Below are 24,612 nucleotides of genomic sequence, written 5' to 3' on the forward strand. Positions count from 1 at the left end.
CCGCGGGGGGGAGGGGTCAACGCTGCCGCGCGTGCGCACTGCGAGGCCCCGCAGATTCGTCACGGCTCTCCTTCAGCAGAAAATGAAATCCAAAGAAAAAACCCACCCTGAGCAGCGCTGAAAACCGAGTGAAATGTCTGAAGGCTAAAGCGCAGAAATGGGTTCGAAGCGAGGGAAAATGAGGGAAAGAGCGAGGGAAGGCGACGTGGCGAATCTGCGGGCGGTCGGCAAAGGCAGCAGATTCGCCACTGCTCGCGCGCCGCTCTTCTCCCCTCCGCCCTTCTTTTGAAACGTTTCATCCCGATTTGTTCGTCTCGTGGGGGTTTTTTGGCGTTTTGGGGCCGTTTCGGGCGTTTTTCGCCGGGGGGAGCGAAGGGGGGAGCGCGTGTGGAAAGTGCGGCGCGGCCGTTGCGCTCTCGCGAGAGCCTCGCGGACGCGACTTCCGGCGTTGGCTCCGCCCCCTCCCCCCCAGCCCCGACCGGCGGCGGCTCCGGGACCCCCAAAACCCCCCAAAAATCCCCCCAAAATCCCCCAAACCTCTAAAAGCTCGCCCAGAAACCCCCGCCGGGGCCTCCTCGGTGAGCGGAAACCCCCCCCTGCGGCTCTCCCGGCCAGCGGAGGGGGCGGCAGCGGGAGCGGGAGGTGAGAGGGGGGCGGGGGAGGCGTGAGGGGGAATTGGGGGGGTCCTGAGCGGGAGATGAGGGGGGGAGGAGGGGGCGATTGAGGGGAAATAGGGGGGGGGATCTGGGGGGGTCTGAGGGGAATTGGGGGGATTTTGGGGGGGGTCTGAGGGGAATTGGGGGGGCGGGAGGGGCTGAGGGGTTGGGGGGGGTTTTTTGAAGGGGATCTGGGGGGGCTTTGAGGGGGAATCCGGGGGGGATTTGAGGAGGTGTTCGGGGGATTTGAGGGGGAATTCGGGGGTCTCTGAGCAGGAGTTTGGGGGGGATTTGAGGGGTTTTGGGGGCGACTTGGAAGGGAGGGCTTGGGGGTGGGTTTGGGGGTGGCCCGGGGGGGTTCTGGGGGGTCACCGCGTGGCTCCCTCCCCCACAGGGTCAATGAGTCGGGGGGATGGAGCCCGAGCCGGGGGGTGACGCCCCCAGGACCCCCAGTGTCCCCTGGCGCAGCTACAAACTGGTGCTGGACCCCGCCCTGCGCCGGGGGGGGCAGAAGCTGTACAGATACGATGGCGTCCACTTCAGCATCCCTGTGAGTGACCCCAAAACCGCCCCAAAACCGCCCCAAAACTGCCCCAAAACCGCCCAAGAATACCCCCAAAACCGCCCCAAAACAACCCCAAAACCGCCCCAAGAATACCCCCAAACCCACCCCAAAAGTTCACCCCAAAACTGCCCCAAAACCACCCCAAAACCGCCCCAAAAGTTCACCCCAAAACCACCCCAAAACCGCCCCAAAAGTTCACCCCAAACTGTCTCGGTATCTTGGTGGTCCCAAGGCCTGAAATCATCTTAAAAGCATCCCAAAGACAGCCCCAAACCGCCCCGAAATGACCCCACAAATACCCTAAAAGGTCCCTAGACGTGCTCTCAGACACACCCCAAATAAAACCCCAAAAACAGCTGCAGAACCCCCCAAAAATCACCCCCGGAGATCCCCCCAAAACACACTCCAGAAGCAGCCTGGAACCACCGCAAAACCGCCCCAAGAATACTCCCAAAACCACCCCAAAATTGTGCCAAGAATACCCCCAAAACCACCCCAAAATTGTGCCAAGAATACCCCCAAAACCGCCCCTAAACCACCCCAAAACCGCCCCAAAACCGCCCCAAAAACCACCCCAAAACCGCCCCAAAAACCACCCCAAAACCACCCCAGGGAGAGCGTGTGGGGTTTGGGGCTGATTTTGGGGTATTTGGAGAAGTTTTGTGATCTTTGGGGTTGTCCAGTTGTCACCCTGTATTTTGGGGTGGTTTTGGGGGATTTTAAGCCATTTCCGGGGTTGTTTCGGGGTTTCCCACCCCTCTCCTGTCCCGCTCGGGATTTTGGGGAGCATTTTGGGGTTTCTGACTCTGTTTTTGGGATCTCTGACTCTGTTTTGGGGGTGTCTGACTCTGTTTTTGGGGTGTCTGACTCTGTTTTTGGGGTGACTGACTGGTTTTGGGGTTTCTGACTCTGTTTTGGGGGGTCTCTGACTTTGTTTTTGGGGTCTCTGACTCTGTTTTTGGGGTGACTGACTGGTTTTGGGGTCTCTGACTCTGTTTTGGGGTCTCTGACTCTGTTTTTGGGGTCTCTGACTCTGTTTTTGGGGTGTCTGACTGTGTTTTTGGGGTCTCTGTGTTTTTGGGGTGTCTGACTCTGTTTTTGGGGTCTCTGCCTCTGTTTTTGGGGTGCAGGACTCGGGGTTCCCCCCGGCCGGGCCTGTGCAGGACCCGCGGCCCCGAAGGATCTGGGCCAAGCACCGGGACCTGTCCCTGCCCGTGCCCAAGTTCAAGGTGAGAGATTTGGGGTTTGGGGTCGGGCTTTGATGTTTGGGATGGGGTTTGGGAGTTTACGAGTGGGTTTTGGGGGAGGTTTGGGGTTTGGGATGGATTTGGGAATTCCGGGTTGGGTTTTGGAGGGCCACGGGTGGATTTGGGGTTGGGTGATGGTTTCAAGAATACGTTTGGGATTTCAGGGGTGGATTTGGGATTTCAGGGGCAGATTTGGGATTTCAGGAATCGATGCGGGGCTGCGTTTGGGGTTTCGGCGGGACGTAAACGATGGGGTCGGGGTTTTTTTGGGATCGCAGCCGGATGAGTTCCGTGTTGGCCAAATCCCGCTGGAGGAGGCGTAGGATCGGATTTGGCATTTGGGAATGGATTTGGGATCCAGGGCTGGATTGGGGATTTCAGTGGGGTTTCAGTGGGGTTTCCGTGGGGTTTCAGGGGATTTCAGTGGGGTTTCGAGGTGGTTTCAGTGGGGTTTCCGTGACTAACTCGGCGCTTCGTTGGGATTTCGTTGGGGTTTCGCGGGGCTTTCAGCGAGGCGTCTCTGGCTAGTTCGGGGTTTCCGCGGCACTTCGGTGCCGCCGCTTTTGGGATTTCACCGGGATCCCATTGGGATTTCGATGGGATTCCGTTGGGGTTTCGATGGGATCCCGTTGGGATTTCACCGGGATCCCATTGGGATTTCGATGGGATTCCGTTGGGATTTCAATGGGATCCCGTTGAGATTTTCACCGGGATTTCGTTGGGGTTTCGATGGGATCCCGTTGGGGTTTCACCAGGATCCCATTGGGATTTCGATGGGATCCCGTTGGGGTTTCACCAGGATCCCGTTGGGCTTTCGATGGGATCCCATTGGGCTTTCGATGGGATCCCGCTGGGATTTCACTGGGATCTCGTTGGGATTTCACTGGGATCTCGTTGGGATTTCACTGGGATCTCGTTGGGATTTCAATGGGATCCCGTTGAGATTTTCACCGGGATCTCGTTGGGGTTTCGATGGGATCCCATTGGGATTTCGATGGGATCCCGTTGGGATTTCACCGGGATCCCATTGGGATTTCACCGGGATCCCGTTGGGGTTTCGATGGGATCCCGTTGGGATTTTGATGGGATCCCGTTGAGATTTTCACCGGGATCCCGTTGGGATTTCACCGGGATCCCATTGGGATTTCGATGGGATCCCGTTGGGATTTCGATGGGATCCCGTTGAGATTTTCACCGGGAATTCACTGGGATTTCACTGGGATTTCACTGGGATCCCGTTGGGATTTCACCGGGAATTCACTGGGATTTCACTGGGATTTCACTGGGATCCCGTTGGGATTTCACCGGGATCCCGTTGGGATTTCAATGGGATCCCGTTGAGATTTTCACTGGGATCCCGTTGGGCTTTCGATGGGATCCCGCTGGGATTTCACTGGGATCTCGTTGGGATTTCACCGGGATCCCGTTGGGGTTTCGATGGGATCTCGTTGGGGTTTCGATGGGATCCCGTTGGGGTTTCACCGGGAATTCACTGGGATTTCACTGGGATTTCACTGGGATCCCGTTGGGATTTCAATGGGATCCCGTTGGGATTTCGATGGGATCCCGTTGAGATTTTTATGGGGATCCCATTGAGATTTTTACGGGGATCCCATTGAGATTTTCACGGGGATCCCGTTGGGATTTCACCGGGATCCCACTGGGGTTCCACCGGGATCCCACTGGGGTTCCACCGGGACGCCCACGGCTCACGGAGGGTTCTGTTCGGGGCCAGCTGGACGAGTTCTACGTGGGCCAGGTGCCGCTGAAGGAGGTGACGTTCGCCCGCCTCAACGACAACATCCGCGAGGGCTTCCTGCGGGAGATGTGCCGCAAGTTCGGGGAGGTGGAGGAGGTGGAGGTGCTGCTGCACCCCAAAACCCGCAAGCACCTGGGGCTGGCCCGCGTCACCTTCGGCACCTCCCGCGGCGCCCGCGACACCGTGCGGCACCTGCACAACGCCACCGTCATGGGCACGGCCATCCACGCCCAGCTGGACGTCAGGGGTGAGCGCCTGGGGGATTTGGGGGGGATTTGGGGGTTGTTTGTGGCTGTTTGTAGGGGATTCCGAGTGTTTGTAGGGTGTTAGAGGCGGTTGTAGAGGATTTGGAGAGAACGATGGGTGATTTGGGGGCGGTTTTAGAGGGTTTAGGGTGAGTTTGGGGTGGGTTTTTGGATGATTTTGGGATGATTTAGTTTTAGAGGATTTAGGGTAAGTTTGGGGTGGGTTTTGGATGATTTTGGGATGATTTAGTTTTAGAGGATTTAGAGTAAGTTTGGGGTGGGTTTTGGATGATTTGGGGATGATTTAGGGGGGGTTTTAGAGGATTTAGAATAAGTTTGGGGTGGGTTTTGGATGATTTGGGGATGATTTAGGGGGGGTTTTAGAGGGTTTAGGGTGAGTTTGGGGTGGGTTTTGGATGATTTTGGGATGATTTAGTTTTAGAGGATTTAGAGTAAGTTTGGGGTGGGTTTTGGATGATTTTGGGATGATTTAGGGGGGGTTTTAGAGGATTTAGAATAAGTTTGGGGTGGGTTTTGGATGATTCTGGGATGATTTGGGGGGGGTTTAGAGGATTTAGGGTAAGTTTGGGGAGGGTTTTGGATGATTCTGGGATGATTTAGGGGTTGTTTTAGAGGGTTTAGGGTGAGTTTGGGGTGGGTTTTGGATGATTTGGGGATGATTTAGGGGGGGTTTTAGAGGATTTAGAATAAGTTTGGGGTGGGTTTTGGATGATTCTGGGATGATTTAGGGGTTGTTTTAGAGGGTTTAGGGTGAGTTTGGGGTGGGTTTTGGATGATTCTGGGATGATTTAGGGGTTTTAGAGGGTTTAGGGTGAGTTTGGGGTGGGTTTTGGATGATTTTGGGATGATTTAGGGGTTGTTTTAGAGGATTTAGGAGAAGTTTGGGGTGGGTTTTGGATGATTTTGGGATGATTTAGGGGGGGTTTTAGAGGATTTAGGATAAGTTTGGGGGGGGTTTTGGATGATTTGGGGATGATTTAGGGGGGGTTTTAGAGGATTTAGAATAAGTTTGGGGTGGGTTTTGGATGATTCTGGGATGATTTGGGGGGGGTTTAGAGGATTTAGGGTAAGTTTGGGGTGGGTTTTGGATGATTTTGGGATGATTTAGGGGGGGTTTTAGAGGATTTAGGGTAAGTTTGGGGAGGGTTTTGGATGATTTGGGGATGATTTGGGGGGGGTTTAGAGGATTTAGGAGAAGTTTGGGGTGGGTTTTGGATGATTTGGGGATGATTTAGGGGGGGTTTTAGAGGGTTTAGGGTGAGTTTGGGGTGGGTTTTGGATGATTTTGGGATGATTTAGTTTTAAAGGGTTTAGGGTAAGTTTGGGGTGGGTTTTTGGATGATTCTGGGATGATTTAGGGCTTGTTTTAGAGGATTTAGGGTGAGTTTGGGGTGGGTTTTGGATGATTTGGGGATGATTTGGGGGGGTTTTAGAGGGTTTAGGGTAAGTTTGGGGTGGGTTTTTGGATGATTTGGGGATGATTTAGGGGGGGTTTTAGAGGGTTTAGGGTAAGTTTGGGGAGGGTTTTGGATGATTTGGGGGTGATTTACGGGGTTGTTTTAGAGGATTTAGGATAAGTTTGGGGAGGGTTTTGGATGATTCTGGGATGATTTAGGGGTTGTTTTAGAGGGTTTAGGGTGAGTTTGGGGTGGGTTTTGGATGATTCTGGGATGATTTGGGGGGGTTTTAGAGGATTTAGGATAAGTTTGGGGTGGGTTTTGGATGATTCTGGGATGATTTGGGGGGGTTTTAGAGGATTTAGGATAAGTTTGGGGTGGGTTGTTGGATGATTTGGGGATGATTTGGGGGGGGTTTAGAGGATTTAGGGTAAGTTTGGGGAGGGTTTTGGATGATTCTGGGATGATTTGGGGGGGGTTTAGAGGATTTAGGATAAGTTTGGGATGGGTTTTGGATGATTTTGGGATGATTTAGGGGGGGTCTTAGAGGATTTAGGATAAGTTTGGGGTGGGTTTTGGATGATTTGGGGATGATTTGGGGGGGGTTTAGAGGATTTAGGGTAAGTTTGGGGGGGTTTTAGAGGATTTAGGATAAGTTTGGGGAGGGTTTTGGATGATTTTGGGATGATTTAGGGTGTTCTAGGGCAGTTTTAGGGCCCACCGCCGCATTTGGGATCTCGAGTGGGGTTTAGGATTCGCCGCTGGAGAGCTTCGGAGTTGAATCTCTTTGAACCCCAATTTTGGGGTGGAAATGCCCAGAAGAGCAGTTTTTGGGGTCAGACCGCAGTTTTTGGGGTCACGGCGCAGTTTTTGGGGTCAGAGTGGGAGTTGTGGGGTCACGGCCGTGCGCTTGGGGTGTTTTAGGGCAGCAGAGGATGAAGCTGTACGAGCTGATCGTGAACGGCTCCTACACCCCCCAGACCGTGCCCACGGGGGGGGGCAAAGCCTCGGGGGACCGGGGGGACACGGTGAGGAGGGGGCTTGGGCTTTGGGAGGCCTGGGGGTTTCTTGGGGGGTCCTGGCGGGGGCTTTGGGGTGGTTTTGGGGGGGCAGGGTGATTTGGAAGGGTTTGGGTACCAGGGCTGATGGTCTGGCGGGGGTCCAGGGAGGATTTTGGAGGGTTGGAAGGGGGTTTGGGGGGGATTTGGGGGCTCTGGGAGGGGATTTGGGGTGTTTGGGGTGGACTGGGGGAGGGGATTTGGGGTCCTTTGGGAGAGGGGGGGATTTAGGTGTTGGGGTTGTCCTGTGGGGATTTTGGGGTGGTTTTGGGGTGTCCTGTGGGGTTTAGGGGGGGGTTCCTGTGGGCTTTTGAAGCATCCAGGGGGGTTCGGGGCTGTCCGGACACCCCCTAACCCCCCCCCCCGTTTCCGCCCCCCAGCCACCCCCCCCGGCCGAGCCCCTCCGGCGCCGCCCCTCGGCCGACGGCTTCGCCCCTCCCCCCCCCCCGGGAGCTCCCCCCGGGAACGGGACCCCCCAGGATGGGGGAGCAGCGGGGGCGGGGGGGTTCGGCCCCTTCGCCCCTCCCCCCGCTCCGCCGGGACCCCCCTTCGGGCCCTTCTCCGACGGGACCCCCTCGCCCTACGGGGGCAGGTGAGCGGGGGATGGGGGGAGCAGGGTTTTTTGGGGGGGGGGTGGAAGCAAATTTTTGGGGGAGAGAAGATGTTGGGATTGTCAGTTTGGGGTGGGAAATACTTGGGGCGGGCGGGGAGGGGAGGGAATTTTAGTGGGGGAAAATCTGGAATTTGGGGCGACGGCGGATTTTTATGGGGAGGGACGGTGAGTTCTTGGGATCCCAAATTTGGGGTGGGAATGTGATGGGGGGGGAAATGGAGTTTTAGTGGAGGAGGAGCGATTCCAAATTTCGGGGGGTGATGGGTGTGGATAATGGCGGCGGGGAAGGAGCAGAACTCCATTTCTGGGGGGTTTCGCCCCATTTTTGGGGGTGACTCTCCTCACCCCCTTTTCCCTTCCAGGCTCCCCTTCTCTGCCGAGCCCTTCCCCTCCCCCCGCCGCCCCCCTGATGGGGGTGGGGGAGGGTCCGGGGGGGGCTTCCCCCCCTCCTCCCGCCGCCCCCCTCCCCCCCCACCCCCTCCCCCCCCGCCGCCCCCACCCCCTCCCCCTTCGGGGGGCTCCTCCTTCCTCCCCTTCCCCTTCGAGACCCCTGGCCGCTTTCCGCCCCTCCCTCCCCCTTCCTCCTCCTCATCCACCCCCTCCCCCACCCCCACTCCCGCCCCCCCCTCCCGCCGTCGCCCCCGCCCCCCCCGCGACGACGACCCCCTCCCCAAATCCTCCTCCCCTCCCCCTTCCCCCTTCTTCTCCCCTCCCTCCTCCTCCTCCTCCCTCCCCCCTGCCCCGCCCCGGGGGGGATCCCCCGGCCCCGCCCCGCCCCGGGGGGGGTCCCCGGTGCCCCGGGGGGGCTCCCCGGCCCCTGAGGGGACCCCCGAGAGCGTCCCCTTCGCGCAGCACAGCAGCCTGGACTCGCGCATCGAGGCCCTGCTCAAGGAGCAGCGCGCCCACTTCTTCCTGCCCCCCCCCGAGGAGGAGGAAGAGGGGGGAGCCGAGACCCCCCCCAAGCTCCCCCCGCGCCCCCAGACCCCCCCCAGCCCCCCCCCGGGCGATGGCGGCCACGGGACCCCCGCGGTGGGGGATGGGGGGGAGCCCCAAGCGCAGCCCCAGGAGGGGCCCGGGGGTCCTGGGGGGGCTCTGGAGGAGGAGGAGGAGCGGGAGGAGGGGGGGGCAGGGGCGGAGGAAGGAGCCCCCCGCTCCCCCCAGGCCAACGGGCAGGAGAGGGTGAGTGGGGGGGGGAGGGGGGCAGCGGGGTTTGGGGGGCTTTTGGGGGTGCTTGGGAGGAGGTTGGAGAGGATTTGGGTACCACGGTTGGGGATTTGGGGTCTTTTTGGGACAGTCTGGGAGGAGATGTGGGGGGTTGGGGGCAAGTTGGGTGGGCTTAGGAAGAATTGGGGAGGGTGGGAGGGGGCTCGGGAGGGATCTGGGGTCTTTTGGGGGACGTTGGGGGGGTCTTGAGGAGGATTGGGGTGGATTCAGGAACCAGGCTTAGAGGTTTGGGGGGGGGGGAGGATTTGGGTTTTTTTGGGAGGTCTGGGCGGATTTGAGTAGTGGGATTGAAGGTTTGGAGGGTCTGGGAGGGGATTTGGGGAGTTTGGGGCAGATTTGGGGGCTTTTTCGGCAGACTGGGGGGGATTTGGGGTGATTGGGGTTCGGGGGCAATTTGTGTACCGTGGTGTCAGATTGGGGGTGGTCTCAGGGCGGTTTTGGACTTTAGGGGGTCTCTGCACCCCCCAGGCCCCTCCTGGGGTGCCCCCAGCCCCATTTTGGGTCCGTTTCCCCCGTTCCAGGTGTCCTCGGGGGAGGACATGGAAATCTCCTCGGACGACGCCGACGGTCCCGGCGCCCCCCCCCCGCTGCCCCCCTCCCCCTTCCCTGAGCCCCCCCCTCCCCCATCCTTCCCTCCCCCTCCCCCTCAGCCCCTCATGGCCGTCACCCTCCCTCCACCGCGCCCCCTCCCCGATTTCGGGGCGTCCCCCCCGGCTCTTTACGACCTTTTGGGGCGCCTGGGGGTGGGGGGCTCCCGCTGGGGTGCGGTCCCGGCCTCGTTCCAGCTCCAGACCCAGCTCCTGAGCCGGCTCCGGGCCTCGGCCGCGGGGGGGGGCAGCTCCAAGGCCGCTTTTGGGGTGCCCCCCTACGGCCCCCCCCACCCACCCCACTTCACCCCTCCCCCCCCACCCCATTTCCCGGCGTTTTCGCCCCAATTTGTGGAGGAGAGACCCCCCGGCACCGACCCCACCCCACCCCCGCCGCCGCCACCACCCCCTCCGGAGCCCCCCGGGACGGCCCCGCCTGGGGTTTTGGGGTCCGTGGGGCTCGGGGGGGGTCCCGTGGAGGGGGTGCTGGCGGCGCTGGTGCAGGAGATGAAGGCGACGATGCAGCGGGACCTGAATAAGAAAATGGTGGAGAACGTGGCTTTTCGGGCTTTCGATGCCTGGTGGGAGCGGAAGGAGGAGCAGGTCAAGGTGGGCCAGACCCCGAAACCACCCTGGATCCGCCAAATCGCCCCCAAGTCCCCCCAGCCACCCCAAATCCCCTTTGAAATTCCGCCAAATTGCCCCTGGATCCACCAAATCGCCCCTGAGTCCCTCGATGCCCCCAAGTCCCCACAGCTACCCCAAATCCCCTTTGAAATTCCCCCAAATTCCCCCGTTTTCCCCTCAAATCCCCCTATTTCACCCCCCAGTTCCCCCCTCTGCTGACCCCTCCCCGTTTTTTCACCTCCAGCCGTTCCAGTCGGGCCGGGGCCGGGAGGAGGCCCCAGAGCGGGCGAGGCCGAAGGAGCCTCCCCCTGCCCTCCTCTCCCTCGTGGACTGGGCCCGGGGCGGCGGCTCGGGGCTGAGGGGGGCCCTCCGGCTCCCCTCCTTCAAGGTACTGCTCCAGGGGGGGATCCTGGGGTCTTTGGGGCAGATCCATGCAGTTCTTGAGTTTTTTTTTTTAAAGAAAACCCCGTTTTGGGGCTCCGTAAGTATCCTTTTTTTTGAGTTCCCCAATTTGGGGGATCTTGGCAGAGGGGATTTTTAAGGTGTCCTTGTTTTTGGAGGCATTTGGGGTGCTGGGTATCAGTTTTTGGTGAGGTTGGGGGTTTTTAGGGGTTTTAGGATTCCTTTTAGCCTTGGTTTTATCACTTTTTTTCTCCTGTTTTTTGTTTTACTTTGCTTTGTTTTTCTCTTTTTTTCCTGTTTTTCTCTCTTTTTTGCTGTTTTCTTGCATTTTTCCTTTTCCTCCCAGGTGAAGCGGAAAGAGCCCTCAGAGCTGGGCGAAGGGGGGGAGGAGAAGCGACCCCGGCCCCCCACTCCCCCCGAGGAGGATGAGGATGGTGAGCCCCCCCCCAAACCTTCCTTGAAGTCCCCCTTAAACTCCTCAAAACCCCTCAAAACCCCTAAATTCCCCCCCAGACAAGGAGCCCCCCCGCACCGAAGCCCCCGGGAAGCGCCGGAAGCTTTTCCGGCTGGACAGCGAGGGCGAGGAGGCGTCCGAGGAATCGTCCTCGGCCAAGGTGGGGCCCTCCCTGTGCCCCCCAAACCTCGGGGACCCCCCCAGGCCTCCCCTGACCCTCATGTGCCTTCTTTCCCAAAAGGAGGAGGAGGAGGAAGAAAACGAGGCTGAGGCAGCGGCACAGAGGAGGAGGAGGAGGAGGGGGAAGGGGGAACCGCCCCCGCCCCATTCCCGCAGGGACGGGGACAGACGGGGACCCCCCCGGCGGGGACAGGGTGAGGGGGGCTGGGGGCAGGGGGGACGTTGGGGGGGATTGGGGATGTTGGGGGGTTGGGGATGTTGGGGATGTTGGGGGGTTGGGGATGTTGGGGACGTTTGGGAGGGGCTGGGGACATGGGGGGATGTTGGGGGGGATTTGGGGACAAGGGAAGGGACATGGGAGGACTGTGGGGGTCACGGGGTGGAGGTGGGGGGTGCCCAGGGTGGATGACGCTGCTGATGCCACCTCGTGTCCCTACAGAAGAGGAAGAGGAGGAAGAAGAGGAGGATGAAGAGGAGGAGGAAGGGGACGAGGCCGAAGCCGCCAGCGAAGGCTCCTCCAAGTTCTCGCCGTACGAGGGGGGCAGGGGCAGTGCCTCCAGCAGCTCCTCCTCAGCCCCCCCGTCCTCCTCCTCCTCATCTTCCTCTTCTTCCTCCTCTTCTTCCTCCTCTTCCTCCTCTTCTTCCTCCGAGGATGAGGCCGAGGAGCCCCCGGAGCCCCCCCGGCCGCCCTCACCCAAGCCAAGTAAGTGCCCTGCCCCCCCCCCGTCCCCTCATTTTGGGGGGTATCCCCTGATTTCAGCGTTACCCTCGCACTGATCCCCTCTCTCTCCCCACAGCTCCCCCCCCGCCGGCGCGCTCCTCGTCGCCCATCCCGCTGCTGCCCCCCCCCAAAAAACGCCGCAAGACCGAGGAGGCCCCCCCGGCCCCGCCGCCGCCCCCCCCGAGCCCCCCAGCCCCTTCCCCGGCCCTCCCCGCCCTGCCTGCCCCCCCCGCCAAGCCGCCCGCGCCCCCCCCCCGCCGCAGAGACCCCCCCAGGCCGCCCCCGCCTCCCCCCAGGCCGGTGTGCAACCTCCCGGCCGACCACGCCTCGCTGGTCAAGAGCTGGGGTGGGGACGACTTCGGGGGCGTCCCTGGGGGTCCCTCCCGCCGCCCCCCGCCCCGCCGCCCCCCCCGTGCCCCCGCCGAGCACTTGGGGGCCTCGTCACTGCTGGAACTGGCCCGGGGAGCCCAAAGCGGCCCCCAGAGCTGTGCCCAGAGTGGGGGGGACCTGGCGGTGCTGGCGGCCATCGCCCTCACACGGGGCGGCAGCGACGGCGACGATGCCGACGATTCCGAGGACGCTGACGACGATGTCCTCCCGCCCCCCGCGGCCCCCCGGGACCCTCCCGTGCTGCTGGAGCACAACTACGCCATGCCGGCGCGGGCGGGGCCCCCCAAAACGCCGCTGGCCCCGCCTGCCGGCCCCTCCCTATGCTTGGAGGCTGCGGCCGCCGAGGTCCTGGAGGCCCCCGAGGAGGTGGTGGCCGAGCTGCCCCCGCCCGGCGTCACCGAGAGGGATGCGGGGACACCCCCGGCCCCGCCGCCGCCGCCGCCCCCACGGCGCAAACGCCACCGGCCGCCCCCCCCCTCGTCCTCGAGCGACAGCGAGGATGACGACGACGACGACGACGACGACTACGACGACAGCAGCAGCGATGATGATGATGCCGGCAGCGCCCGGCGCTGGCTGCGCCCCCGCGGGGTCCCCCCGCCGTCCCCGCCGGCTGCATTCGCGCCTCGCAGCGAGTTCGAGCAGATGACCATCCTGTACGACATCTGGAGCGCGGGGCTGGACGCTGAGGACGCGCGGTTCCTGCGCCTCACCTACGAGCGGCTGCTGCAGCAGGACGGCGCCGCGCACTGGCTCAACGACACCCACTGGGTGCACCACACCGATATCCTGGAGGGGCGCGGGGACGGGCGGCGGGGTCGTGGGGGTTGGGTGGGTTGGGGCTGGGGACGTGGGCATGGGCATTGGGGACACGGGAACGGGCACTGGGGTCATGGGGGGCGAGGTGGGTTGGGGTCAGCGATGCAGGGATGGGCGCTGGGGATTCCCACGTAGATTCCTCGGGATCGTGGAAATGGACACCGGCGACGTCAGGGAGAGGCCCGTCATGTCCCCTTGCTGGCCGTTGTCCCCTTGACCGTTGTCTCTCACTGACGAGGACGAGCAGCCCTCGCCGCCGGCGCCGGTGGCCGGAGTGCCGGGAGCACCGGACGGGTAGTGCCCGCAGCGAGGGCTACTACCCCATCAGCCGGCGTGAGAAGGCACGGTACCTGCGGCCCTGCCCCGCGCCCCGCCCCGACCCCGACGCGCCGGACACCCAGGTGAGCCCGCGGGCACGGCCGGGGGGGTCCCGCCCCGCTTTCGCCACCCCGTCCCCACCGCAGCATCTCCTCCATCCACAGGGTCCCAACCGGGTGCTGTCGGAGCGACGCTCGGAGCAGCGGCGGCTGCTCAGTGCCATCGGCTCGGCCGCACTGCCGGACAGCGACCTGCTCAAGCTCAACCAGCTCAAGGTGGGACACGCTGGGGGGTGCAGGGTGGCTCAGTGTCCCTGTGGTCATCCCAGTGTCACCCCAGTGTCTCCTGCGTCCTCGTCGTTCCTTTTGCCGCTTCCGTGTCCGTGTCCCGCGCAGCAGACTCGTGTTGTCCGTGTCCCCGTTGTCACATCCTCGTTGTCCCCCCTCCTCCAATGACACGTCCTCCTGTGCCTCCCTGGGTTGTCCCCACCCCTAGTGAGGTGTCCCCGTGTCCTCCCCCCAGTTCCGGAAGAAGCGGCTCCGGTTCGGTCGCAGCCGGATCCACGAGTGGGGCCTGTTCGCCATGGAGCCGATCGCAGCCGATGAGATGGTCATCGAGTACGTGGGGCAGAACATCCGCCAGGTCCGTGTCTCCAGACTCCCCTCGGTGTCCCCAAACCCCTCTCGGGAGCCCCACAATTGCCACGGGGACCCCAGAGCATCCCTTGGGCACCTCCCGTCTCCTGGTTGCTGCCATTGGGTCACCTCCCAGCCCCCTCTGGTGAGCCCCACGGTCACCTTGCACCACAGACCCATCAAGCATCCCGTGGTCTCTGGTCACCATCCTTGGTGGCCCTTGAGTGGCCCATGGTCACCTTCTACTAGCCTCGGGTGCCTCACGGTGACCACCATGGTTGAGTTTTGGCCATTGCGGTTGGTGTCCGGCCACCTGTGTTGACATTTGGTTTCCACACTTGACTTTTGGCCACCGTGGCTGACTTTTGGCCTCCCCAGTTGACATTTGGCCTCCAAGAGTTGATTTTTGGCCATCGCAGTAGACCTTTGGCCACCGTGGTTGACTTCCGACCATCGAAGTTGGCTTTTGTCCACCACGGTTGACATGAGGGCCCCCCACCCCCAGCAGAAGGACCCTGGGGTCGCTTTCTGGCCACACTGACCCCACGGTGACCCGCAGGTGGTGGCCGACATGCGGGAGAAGCGCTATGCCCAGGAGGGCATCGGCAGCAGTTACCTGTTCCGCGTCGACCACGACACCATCATCGACGCCACCAAGTGCGGCAACCTGGCGCGGTTCATCAACCACTGCTGCACGGTGAGCCCGGGCAGTCCCCAAAACCCGGCGGGGGACGGGACGCCGGGGAATCCCACTGACCTCTCATGCCTTCCCCCAGCCCAACTGCTACGCCAAGGTCATCACCATCGAGGCACAGAAGAAGATTGTCATCTACTCGAAGCAGGCGATCGGCGTCAACGAGGAGATCACCTACGACTACAAGTTCCCCATCGAGGACACCAAGATCCCCTGCTTGTGCCGCACCGAGAGCTGCCGCGGCACCCTCAACTAGCGGGGTCGGCCGGGTGCCGGGTCCAGGCCGTGCCGGGGAGGGGCGTTCGGGTGCCGTGGTCGGGTTTTGGTCACCGAGGTTGACTTTGGACGTCCACAGTTGACTCTGGGCTGCTGTGGTTGGTGTTTGACTTCCACACTTGACGTTTGACCACCAGGGTTGACTTTTGGCCACCAGGGTTGACTCTTGACCATCAAGGTTGACATTTGGCCATCGTAGTTCATGTTTGGCCACCGGGGTTGACCTGAGAGGCCCCCACTGACACAAGGACGCCAGGAGTTGACATTCGGCCGCCACGGTCGATGTGCGGCCATTGCCGTTGACACGAGGACGCTGTGGGTGGCCAGACAGGCTACCGCGGGTGACCTTCGGCCGTGGCTGTTGACACCGGGGGCTGCCATTGACGACGTGACGACACCGTTGACGTTTGGCCGCCGTTGACACCGCTGCCGTCACCGACGTCCCCGCGGTGGCCATCACCGCCTAGGCCGTGACGTCATCGCCATCCAACTCCCCCAACGGCCGTGACATTGCCGCCCCTCCCGCACCTCGCGGTGCCCGTGATGACATCACCGCGATGTCACCACCCCCCCCCCCCCCCCCTTGAAAAAGGTTCTTTTTCTCCCTTTTTTTTGGCTGTTTCTTGTAGAAACTCGGGGCGTGTCCGGGGGGGTGGGGCTGGGACCCTGCTCAGGGGAGGGGCGGGATGTGAGGGGGGTCTGCCCCTCCCCCCATCCCCACCCCCGGGGCCCCCCCTCCCCCCGGCTCTGTAAATACCCCCGGGGGGGTGTAAATTCCTGTACATGCCCCTCCCCCCCTGTACATATGTTGATACGGGGGGGCCCCCGGGCCCCCCCTTTTTATAAAGTGGCCACTGAGCTTTGGCACTGCCTCAGCCTCATTTTTGGGGGGGGGGGGGGAGGGAGGTTGAAGGGTTGGGTTTGGTGGGGGGGCTGGGAAGGAGTCAGGGTGCTCGGGGTGGGGGTCTGGGAAAGGAGAGGGGTTTGGGGCACCCTGGTGAAGAGTTTGGGGGCTCCATGGAGGAGTTCAGGGGATCCTTGGAGGGCTTTGAGCATTTTAGGGTTCCTACGGTAGTGTTGGGGTCGGCCTATGGGACTCGGGGAGATTTGGGAAGGATTTTGGAGGCCCTTTAGGAGCCTTGAGGGATTTAGGGGGTTGAACGGAGTTTTTGGAGTCCTACAAAAGCCCCCGAACCAACCTCAAACCCTGTCCTGGCAGCAGTGGATGTCTGGAAGCCGGCGGTTCCAGGCCAGCCCTCGCCGTTGGGTTTTTCCTTCTCTCGGAGGCGGACAAACCACTGGGCTTCACCTTGCGTGGTTTGCCGGGGTTGTGAGATGCCATCCCGAGCACCTTCGGACTCCTGCTATTCGGGGTTGTGTTTTTCGGCGCCCAGAACCCACCGCAGTCTGTCCAAGCCCAGGTTGGATGGACGTTTCAGGAGTTTATCTCACTGGGATAAAGCCAAAATTCTGTGGGAACATCTCTCCCGAGCCTGGGCACCCTCGAGGCAGTGAAGACTTTTAAATATTTGTGTTTTGTTTCTCGGCCCCTTGCTGTGCTGCTCTTACCTGAACTGGACATACGCTCCAAAGTACTTGAACAGCCTAAGCCCAGAACAACAGAAAACCAAATTCCAAAATGTCAGAAAATCGGGTTTATAAGTCGCAGGTTCAAAACACGAGAATACTGATTTCCGAAATACAAAAGTCACCCAGTTCCAGAATACCAAGTTCCAAAACCCCAGAGTAAACGTTTCTGTTCCTGACTCTGTTTCTGTATTCCTTTCTCTAACTCCTTTTCTTTGGGGTGGTTTAGTCATTTTTTCACTGTATTTCTTGCTTTGCTTTACTTAATTTCTTGCTTTTACTTTACTTTTCTCTATCTTTATTTCTGTGTCTGTTTTTCTCACTGTTTCTACCTCTGTCTCTCAGTTTCTCTTCTTCTCACTCTCTCCAATTATGTTTCTCTCTAGGTTTATTTTCCTATTTCTCTTTTAACTATTTCCTTGTTTGTCTTTGACTCCATTTCTTTGCTTCTCTAGAACTCCGTTTCTTTGTTTTTCTATTTCTCCTTATTGCTTTGTTTCTCTCTTTTTCTCTTTTACTCTGTTTCTGTCCTTCTCTATTTTTCTCTTTAACTCTGTTTCTTTGTTCCTCTGTTTGTCTTTATTCCTGTGTTTCTCTACTTTTCTCTTTCCTCTTCTCTCTAACTCTACTTTTCTCTTTCTCTCTGACTTTACTTTCTCTTTCTCTCTCTCTGTTTAACTTTCCTCTTTCTCTCTAACTCTTTAGCTTTGCTTTTCTCTTTCCCTCTAACTTGACTCTTCAACTTTACTTTCCTAACTTTTCAACTTTGCTTTTCTCTTTCCCTCTAACTTTTCAGCTTTACTTTCCTCTCTCTCTCTAACTTTAACTTTATTTCTAACTTTTATGATGTTAGAAATAAAGTTTATTTTTATTTAGAGCTTAAATTTAAAAAAAGCAGCGGTAGAACTTTTAATGCTCCCTGGGAGTAAAAAAAAAAAAAAAAAAAAAAAAATTCTATATAAAATGTAGCCCCGCCCCCAGCCCCGCCCCCAGCCCCGCCCCCAGCCCCGCCCCCAGCCCCGCCCCCAGCCCCGCCCCCAGCCCCGCCCCTCTCCCCTCACGGTGCTTCCTGCTCCCGGCACCAGTCCCGCGCCGCTCCTGCACCTGCCGCCACCCGGAGCCCACCGGTCCGGCACCCGCCGCCGCCTACAGCCACCCGCCAGACCCCGTGAGCCGCCGCCGTCCCCCCGCCGGTCCCGCACCGCTCCGCCTCCTCACACCGCCCCACCGCACCTCCCCGCCGCCCCCGCTTCCCCCAGCCGCCATTGCAGGTACCCTCAGGGCATCCCCCACCCCGTGCCGCCTCACGGACCCCTGCCGCCGCCTCACGGCACCCCTTCCCGCCATTGCGGCTCCCCTCAGGGTACCCTCCACCCCTTCCCACCATTGCGGCTCCCCTCAGGGTACCCTCCACCCCTTCCCACCATTGCGGCTCCCCTCAGGGTACCCTCCACCCCCTGCCGCCCGCGGGTCCCCTCAGGGCAGCCCCCGTCGCCTCACGGCCCCTCTTCCCGCCGTTGCGTCTCCCCTCAGGGCGCCCCCCCCGCAAGCCCCCCCCTTCCCGCCATTTATGCACCACCCCACAGCACCCCTCAGGCCACCATTTTAGCCCAGCCAGCCGCAGCAGGCAGAACCCCCAGCACCAGGAGAACACCGCAGCCCCCATGGAAGGACAACACCCACACAAAAAAGGTTAGAAAAACACACAGAGGGTGGCAGCCAAGGAGGGACACTGCAGGGGGACACAGTTAAGGCCGAGAGCCCAGGGGGACATTTCAGGGGGATATAATAAAGGCCAAGAGCCCAAGGGGGAGGCAGCAGGAAAACGTAATAAAGGCCAAGAGCCCGGGGGGACTCCAGCGAATAAAGAGAAAGGGCTTAAAAATCACACACTACACAACAAGCACAAGGGGTATGAGACACAAGCCCTGTTCCCTAAACCTAACTTAATCAGGACCCCAAACAACAGCCCTTTCTCCCCAAAAGCAGCCACAGGCAGCAGCCCTCCCCACAGCCAGAGGCAATCACCCCGGATGCTGAGCCCATGCCAGCACCCTCCCCACAGCTGGAGGCAATAATCCCAAATGCTGAGCCCATGCCAGCACCCTCCCCACAGCTGGAGGTAATAATCCCAAATGATGAGCCCATGCCAGAACCCTCCCCACCTAACCCTAACTCCCAACCCTAACCCAACCCCCTAGCCCTAGCCCTAGCCCTAGCCCTGACCCTAACCCTATAGCCCCAATACCAATACAATGCCAGGACCACGCCAGGAGCCTGCCACACAAGGGACAACGCACGCAGGCCAGAGACCAGCAGGTAAAGTTCAGGGGCCAAGTGGGACAGTAGTACATAGGGTGGAGGGGGCAGAGGGACAGGGGCAGGGAGCACAGAGGCACAGGGCCAGGGGCCAGTGCCACGTTAGGTGCCACACACCACCATCAGGAGTAGAAGCCAGGTAGCAGGGGCCAGATGACCACAGTAGGGGTCAGGGGTCAGCAGTAGGTGCCAGGTATCAGGGGCCAGGTGACACAGGTAGGGATCAGTGCTGGGCATCAGGTGACAGCACCAGGTGTCAGGTGTCAGGTCAGGTGACAGTGCCAGGTGTCAGGTTACAGGTGTCAGGTGATAGCGCCAGGTGTCAGGTGTCAGGCCCCTCCCCTCATGCCACACCCCCACCCCTCCCATAACCCCACCCCCTACCTCTAGGAATCCCTACGCACCCGCCAGGTGAACATTTAGGGTTTTCCAAGTGGGTTTCCCTGAGGGTTTCTGAGGCATAGGGTCCAGGTCAGGACCCAGGCATCCAGTCAGGGTCCAGGCACAGGTCATGGCCCAGTATCCTGGTCAGGGTTAGGGTTGCAGGGCAGCAGCGCAGGTACGGGCCAGGGGCACAGGTTAGGGGTGCAGGTGCATGCTAGGGGTGCAGGTGCAGGTGAGGAGCACAGGTTAGGGGTGCAGGTGCATGCTAGGGGTGCAGGTGCAGGTGAGGAGCACAGGTTAGGGGTGCAGGTGCAGGCCAGGGGTGCAGGCACAGGTGAGGAGCACAGGTTAGGGGTGCAGGTGCAGGTGAGGAGCATGGGTCAGGGGTGCAGGCCAGGGGTGCACATGCAGGCAAGGAGCACGGGTTAGGGGTGCAGGGTAGGAGTGCAGGCCTCAAGTGCAGGTTAGGGGTGCAGGCACAGGTGAGGAGCAGCGGCCAGGGGTGCAGGCACAGGGAAGGAGTGCAGGTTAGGGGTGGAGGCACAGGTGAGGAGCAGGGGCCAGGGGTGCAGGCACAGGGAAGGAGTGCAGGTTAGGGGTGGAGGTGCAGATGAGGAGCACAGGTTAGGGGCACAGGTGCAGGGTAGGAACACAGAGTAGGGGTGCAGGTGCAGGTGAGGTATGCGGCGCTGTAGGGATCCAGAAGGTTCTGTGGGGTTCTACAGGGGTCTACGGGGCTCTGTGGGGTCCTATGGTGCTCTAGAAGGTTCTGGGGGGGGGCTCTATGGGGTTCTACGGGGTTCCAGAAGGTTCTGTGGGGTCCCATTGGGCTCTGTGGGGCTCCAGAAGGTTCTGTGAGGCGCTGTGGGGCTCCAGAAGGGTCTGGGGGGCTCTGTGGGGTTTTATGGGGCTCCAAAAGATTCTATGGGGTCCCATTGGCTTCTGTGGGGCTCTATGCGGTTCCAGAAGGTTCTGTGGGATCCCTTTGGGTTCTGTGGGGCTCCAGAAGGTTCCGTGGGGTCCCATTGGGTTCTATGGGGCTCCATTGGGTTCTGTGGAGCTCTGGAATATTCTATGGGGCTCTATGGGGCTGCTATGGGGCACTGTGGGGCTCCAGAAGGTTCTGTGGGGTTCTGTGGAGCTTGGTGGGGTTCTAAAAAGTTCTGTGGAGTCCCATTGGGTCCTATGGGCCTCTAGAAGGTTGTGTGGGGTTCTATGGGGGTCTGTAGGACTCTAGAAGGTTCTATGCAGGTCTGTGGGGCTCCTGAAGGTTCTGTGGGGTCCCATTGGGTTCTATGAGGCTCTAGAAGGTTCTAAGGGGTTCTATGGGGCTCTGTGGGGCTCCAGAAGGTTCTATGGGGTCCCATTGGGTTCTGTGGGGGTTCTATGGGGCGCTGTGGGGCGCTGTGAGGCTCCAGAAGCTTCTACGGAGTTCCATTGGGTTCTAAGGGGCTCTATGCGGCTCCAGAAGGTTCTGTGGGGATCAATGGGGTCCCATTGGGTTCTATGGAGGTCTGTGGGGCTCCAGAAGGTTCTATGGGGTTCCATTGGGTTCTGTGGGGCTCCAGAAGGTTCTATGGGGTTCCATTGGGTTCTATGGGGCTCCAGGAGGTTCTGTGGTGCTTTGCCAGGTTCTATGGGGCACTGTGGGGTTCTATGCGGTGCTGTGGGGCGCTGTGAGGCTCCAGAAGCTTCTACGGAGTTCCATTGGGTTCTAAGGGGCTCTATGGGGCTTCAGATGGTGCTGTGGGGCTCTATGGGGCGCTGTGGGGCTCCAGAGGGTTCTGTGGGGTTCTACGGGGCTCTAGAAGGTTCTATTGGGGTCTATGGGGCTCCAGAAGGTTCTGTGGGGCGCTGCGGGGTTCCAGAAAGTTCTGTGGCGTCCTGTGGGCCCCGAGAAGTTTCTATGGGGTCCCGTTGGGTTCTGTGTGGTTCTATGGGGCTCTGTGCGTCTCTGTGGGGCTCCAGAAGGTTCTATGGGGTTCTATGGACCTCCGTGAGGTTCTAGAAAGTTCTGTGGGGTCCCATTGGGTTCCATGGGGCTCTACAAGGTTCTGTGGGGTTCGATTTGGTTCTATGGAATCCAAAAGGTTCTATGAGATCCCATTGGGTTCTATCGGGCTCCAGGAGGTTCTATGGGGCGCTGTGGGGTCCCGTTGGGTTCTATGCTGTTCTATAGGGTGCTGTGGGGCTCTAGAAGGTTCTGTGGGGTTTTAAAAGATTCTGTGGAGTCCTATGGGGCTCTGTGCGGTTCTATGGGGCTCCAGAAGGTTCTGTGGATCTCTGTGGGGCTCTAGAAGGTTCTGTGGGGTCCCATTGTGTTCTGTGGGGCCCCATTGGGTTCTATGGACTTCTGGAAGATTCTGTGGGGCTCTATGGGGTTCTATGGGGCTCTAGAAAATTCTGTGGGGCTCTGTGGGGTTCCATTGGGTTCTATGGGGCACTAGAAGGTTAGGGTTAGGGTTAGGGGGTTAGGGTTAGGGGTTAGGGTTAGGGTTGTTGTTAGGGTTAGGGGTTAGGGTTACGCTTAGGGCTAGGATTGCGCTTAGGGTTAGGGTTGAAAAAACCGCAAAGACAGGAGGTTGTGGGATACTTACCATGCGAAAGGGTTAGGTTTAGGATTCTCGGTTTGGGTTAGTGTAAGGGTAAGGATTAGTGTTAGGGTTGGTTTTGGGTTAGGGTTAGGTTTAGGGTTAGGTTCATGCCTAGCTTTAGCATTGAGAAAACCACAAAGCCAGGAGACCCAGGGACACTAACCATGCAAAAGACAGGCCATCTTAAGCACAGCACATCAAAACCTTGCTCCCTCTTCCTCTTTCTGCTCGGAACTCACCACAGCCCGATGCCCGATTAATGGCTCAATCTATGGTTAGGGTTAGGGTCAGGGTTAGGGTCAGGGTTAGGGTCAGGGTCAGGGTCAGGGTCAGGGTCAGGGTTAGGGTTAGGGTTGGGTTAGGGTTAGGGTTATGCCTCGGGTTAGGGTTCACAAAACCTCAAAGCCAGGAGCTCCAGGGTTACTCACCATGCAAAAGGCAGGCCAAGTTGAGCGTAGCACATCCAAATCCTTGCTCCCTCTTCGTCATTCTGCTCGGAACTCACCACAGCCCAATGCCCGATTTCTGCCTCAGTCTAGGGTTAGGGTTAGGTTTATGCCCAGGGTTAGGGTTCAGAAAACCACAAAGCCGGGATTTTCTCGGCCATATGCAGAGCCCAGCACTAGGAATAAAGGAATTCCAGGCTTTACAACGCCAAAAATGCAGTACCAGAGAGTTCTGTTATCCTGAGGACTTGGGGGATATTTCGCAAAAATTTCCGGGGGCCCAGGCTGGACCGAGCTTTTAACACTCCCCCGGATTCACGGGATCGGGGATTCCAGCGTGCCCTGCACGGGTTTTTTCAGGGAAGTCCCAAATCCGTGTGAGCACGAAGCAGAATCCCCTGGGAGCTGTGAAGGCAACAGGATATTTCTTGGGAATTTTGAAGGATTGGGTGAGTCCTCATTGTTAGGTTGGAATGAACGCAAACTGTCCTGGAGTTGCTGGTTTGGGGATGGCCGGGTCTGGGTTTGGATTTGTGGGCACCGAGTGTTCCTTGTGTCAGCTTTAGGTCTTCTGGATTGGTGGGAATTGTCAGAGAAAAGAGAAGGCAATTGAAATGCGGAGCTCCATTCCCGGAGAAATGGTCAGGATGGGAGAGGAAAGGCTGTGGAGCTGCTGGGAGCTCGTGGAGAACGAAAGGATCTGAGGCCTGGAGGCAAAAGCTGTGGAACAAAGCCTGAAAAGGGTGTGGGGTGGGGCGGGAGGGGGAGGAGGGCACCGTGGTGGGGGGAAAGAGGGAAAGGATCCCTGCTCCGGGAATCCAGCAGGGACCAGGAGAGGATCATTTTCCATCCACTGCTCTCAGTGGAATCCTAATAAGGACGGTGGAAGGGAAGTGATTCGTTTGTTCTTAGGTTTGGAATGAAAGGTGCTCTTGCAGAGGGGACTATTGACCTGTTAAAATTCTGTTGGATACAGGAAAAGAGGGAGGAAGCAAGCAGCTGGGGAATGAAGGGGTGGATTTTTTGGTGGATACAGGGAAAGACACGGGAAGGGGCTCTCAAGTAAAATGCACCTCACGGGCAGCACCAGGAGAAGCCTCAAGTGCCCTTTTTTTCCAAGCTCTGACATTCCAGAGGAGTAAGCAGTGGTCAGCCCATCACTTTCTGTATTCCTTGGATGCCCAGTGCTTTGTTGGGAAGAGATAATATTTGGAAATGAACAAATCCGGGGATGTAATTTCCTGATAGTAAAGCCCCAGAGAGCCTGGTTTTGATATCCTTCCAGCACCCAAACGCAGCAGAGGGAATCCTGGCGGAGCTGGAAAACGCTGTCGCTCCGTCGGTGGAATTCCTGGGAACTGGAAAGCAGCAGAAGCAGCAAGAACAGAGCTGGAAGCAGGCTCCAGCCGGGTAAGGCAGACACCAAATCCTTTGGAACTGGGCAGGGGTGGGAAGAATGAATTCTTACATTTGTAGCCCAGGGATTCCTGAGCAGGATCCCGGCAGGGAAGACTGCAGGGATCAGACTGGGGCCTGATCGCAGCTGGGGGCAGCGAGCCTTGGAATTGGCTGAAGGGAAGAAAGAGGGATCCTTTGAGCACAAGGATCAGGTGTCAAATGTGGAGATGGCATCAGACAATTCCTCGGGAGGGTTTAGTTCCTGGGCCAAATCGATCTCCTGCCTTGTGAAGGAGCTCAGAGATCTGGGAAGAGCCCGACCAACGCAGGGAATGCACTGGCAGATAAAAGTGCCGGGGAACGGTGGGGAAAAGCATCCGAACAGGGGGCCTCGTTTTGTACAGGAACGGTACAAAAAATTGTCCGAAAGAATAGGAATGGAATGGGATTTTACGTATTCCTCGGAGGCCACAATCTGGTGGGAAGGCTGAGAGAAAGAAACAAAGCCTAAAAAGGCAGATGAGCCAGATCTGCCCAAAGCCTCCAACGGCCACATTCCCTGGCATTGCTGAGGACTTCAGCCAAGCTCCAAGCAAAAGGTGAGCCCCTGATTTTGGTGCCAAGGGAAACTCCGAGTTAAGAATAATCCAAATATGAAGCACTTCTCACAAAACTCAGCTTTGCAAACCTTTCTTTGGGCTAAAAAAGAAAAGATGGGAATGCCCTTGGCAGAAAAGCAGCTGTGAGGCACAGCAGGCTTCAAATGCCTGTCAGCAGGAGCTCCAGGAGAAACGGCTGCTGGCTCCGGGCATCCTGGGCTTTCCAGGCAGGTTTTGTAGCGGATTGCAAGGCAGTTTTCCTGCCTCTGGGGGGTGGCACTTGCATCCCGCTGGAAAGGGAAAATGTGGAGAGAGGGGCAAGCGGGAAGACGGTTGCTGCTGTGTGTCCTTGGATCGCAGTTCCTCCCGGTGAGTCTGTGCTGCTGGAAGTTTGAAG

At 59.2% G+C, this 24,612-nt stretch overlaps 1 protein-coding gene and 1 long non-coding RNA gene across 2 annotated transcripts; both read left to right on the forward strand.

The window, feature by feature from the left end:
- The first annotated feature begins 417 nt into the window (after positions 1–417).
- SETD1A (SET domain containing 1A, histone lysine methyltransferase) lies at positions 418–15,496 on the forward strand. The gene is made up of 20 exons (XM_082300135.1): positions 418–642; positions 1,051–1,206; positions 2,352–2,450; positions 4,204–4,474; positions 6,815–6,918; positions 7,329–7,540; positions 7,924–8,114; positions 8,211–8,740; positions 9,307–9,981; positions 10,244–10,387; positions 10,748–10,835; positions 10,915–11,015; positions 11,097–11,229; positions 11,475–11,738; positions 11,833–12,930; positions 13,197–13,366; positions 13,448–13,558; positions 13,806–13,925; positions 14,478–14,615; positions 14,695–15,496. Exons 2-20 carry the CDS (start codon positions 1,069–1,071, stop codon positions 14,866–14,868), a joined length of 4,761 nt encoding a protein of 1,586 aa, XP_082156261.1. The 5' UTR covers positions 418–642; positions 1,051–1,068; the 3' UTR covers positions 14,869–15,496.
- A 3,236-nt stretch (positions 15,497–18,732) lies between these two features.
- LOC309584195 lies at positions 18,733–22,911 on the forward strand. The gene is made up of 3 exons (XR_014227201.1): positions 18,733–18,794; positions 22,579–22,667; positions 22,779–22,911. It is a non-coding gene; the product is annotated as an uncharacterized lncRNA (long non-coding RNA).
- Positions 22,912–24,612: the final 1,701 nt, after the last annotated feature.

This window comes from Coloeus monedula (assembly GCF_965178545.1).
Source record: "Coloeus monedula genome assembly, chromosome: 37".
In the NCBI taxonomy this organism is placed as follows: domain Eukaryota; kingdom Metazoa; phylum Chordata; class Aves; order Passeriformes; family Corvidae; genus Coloeus; species Coloeus monedula.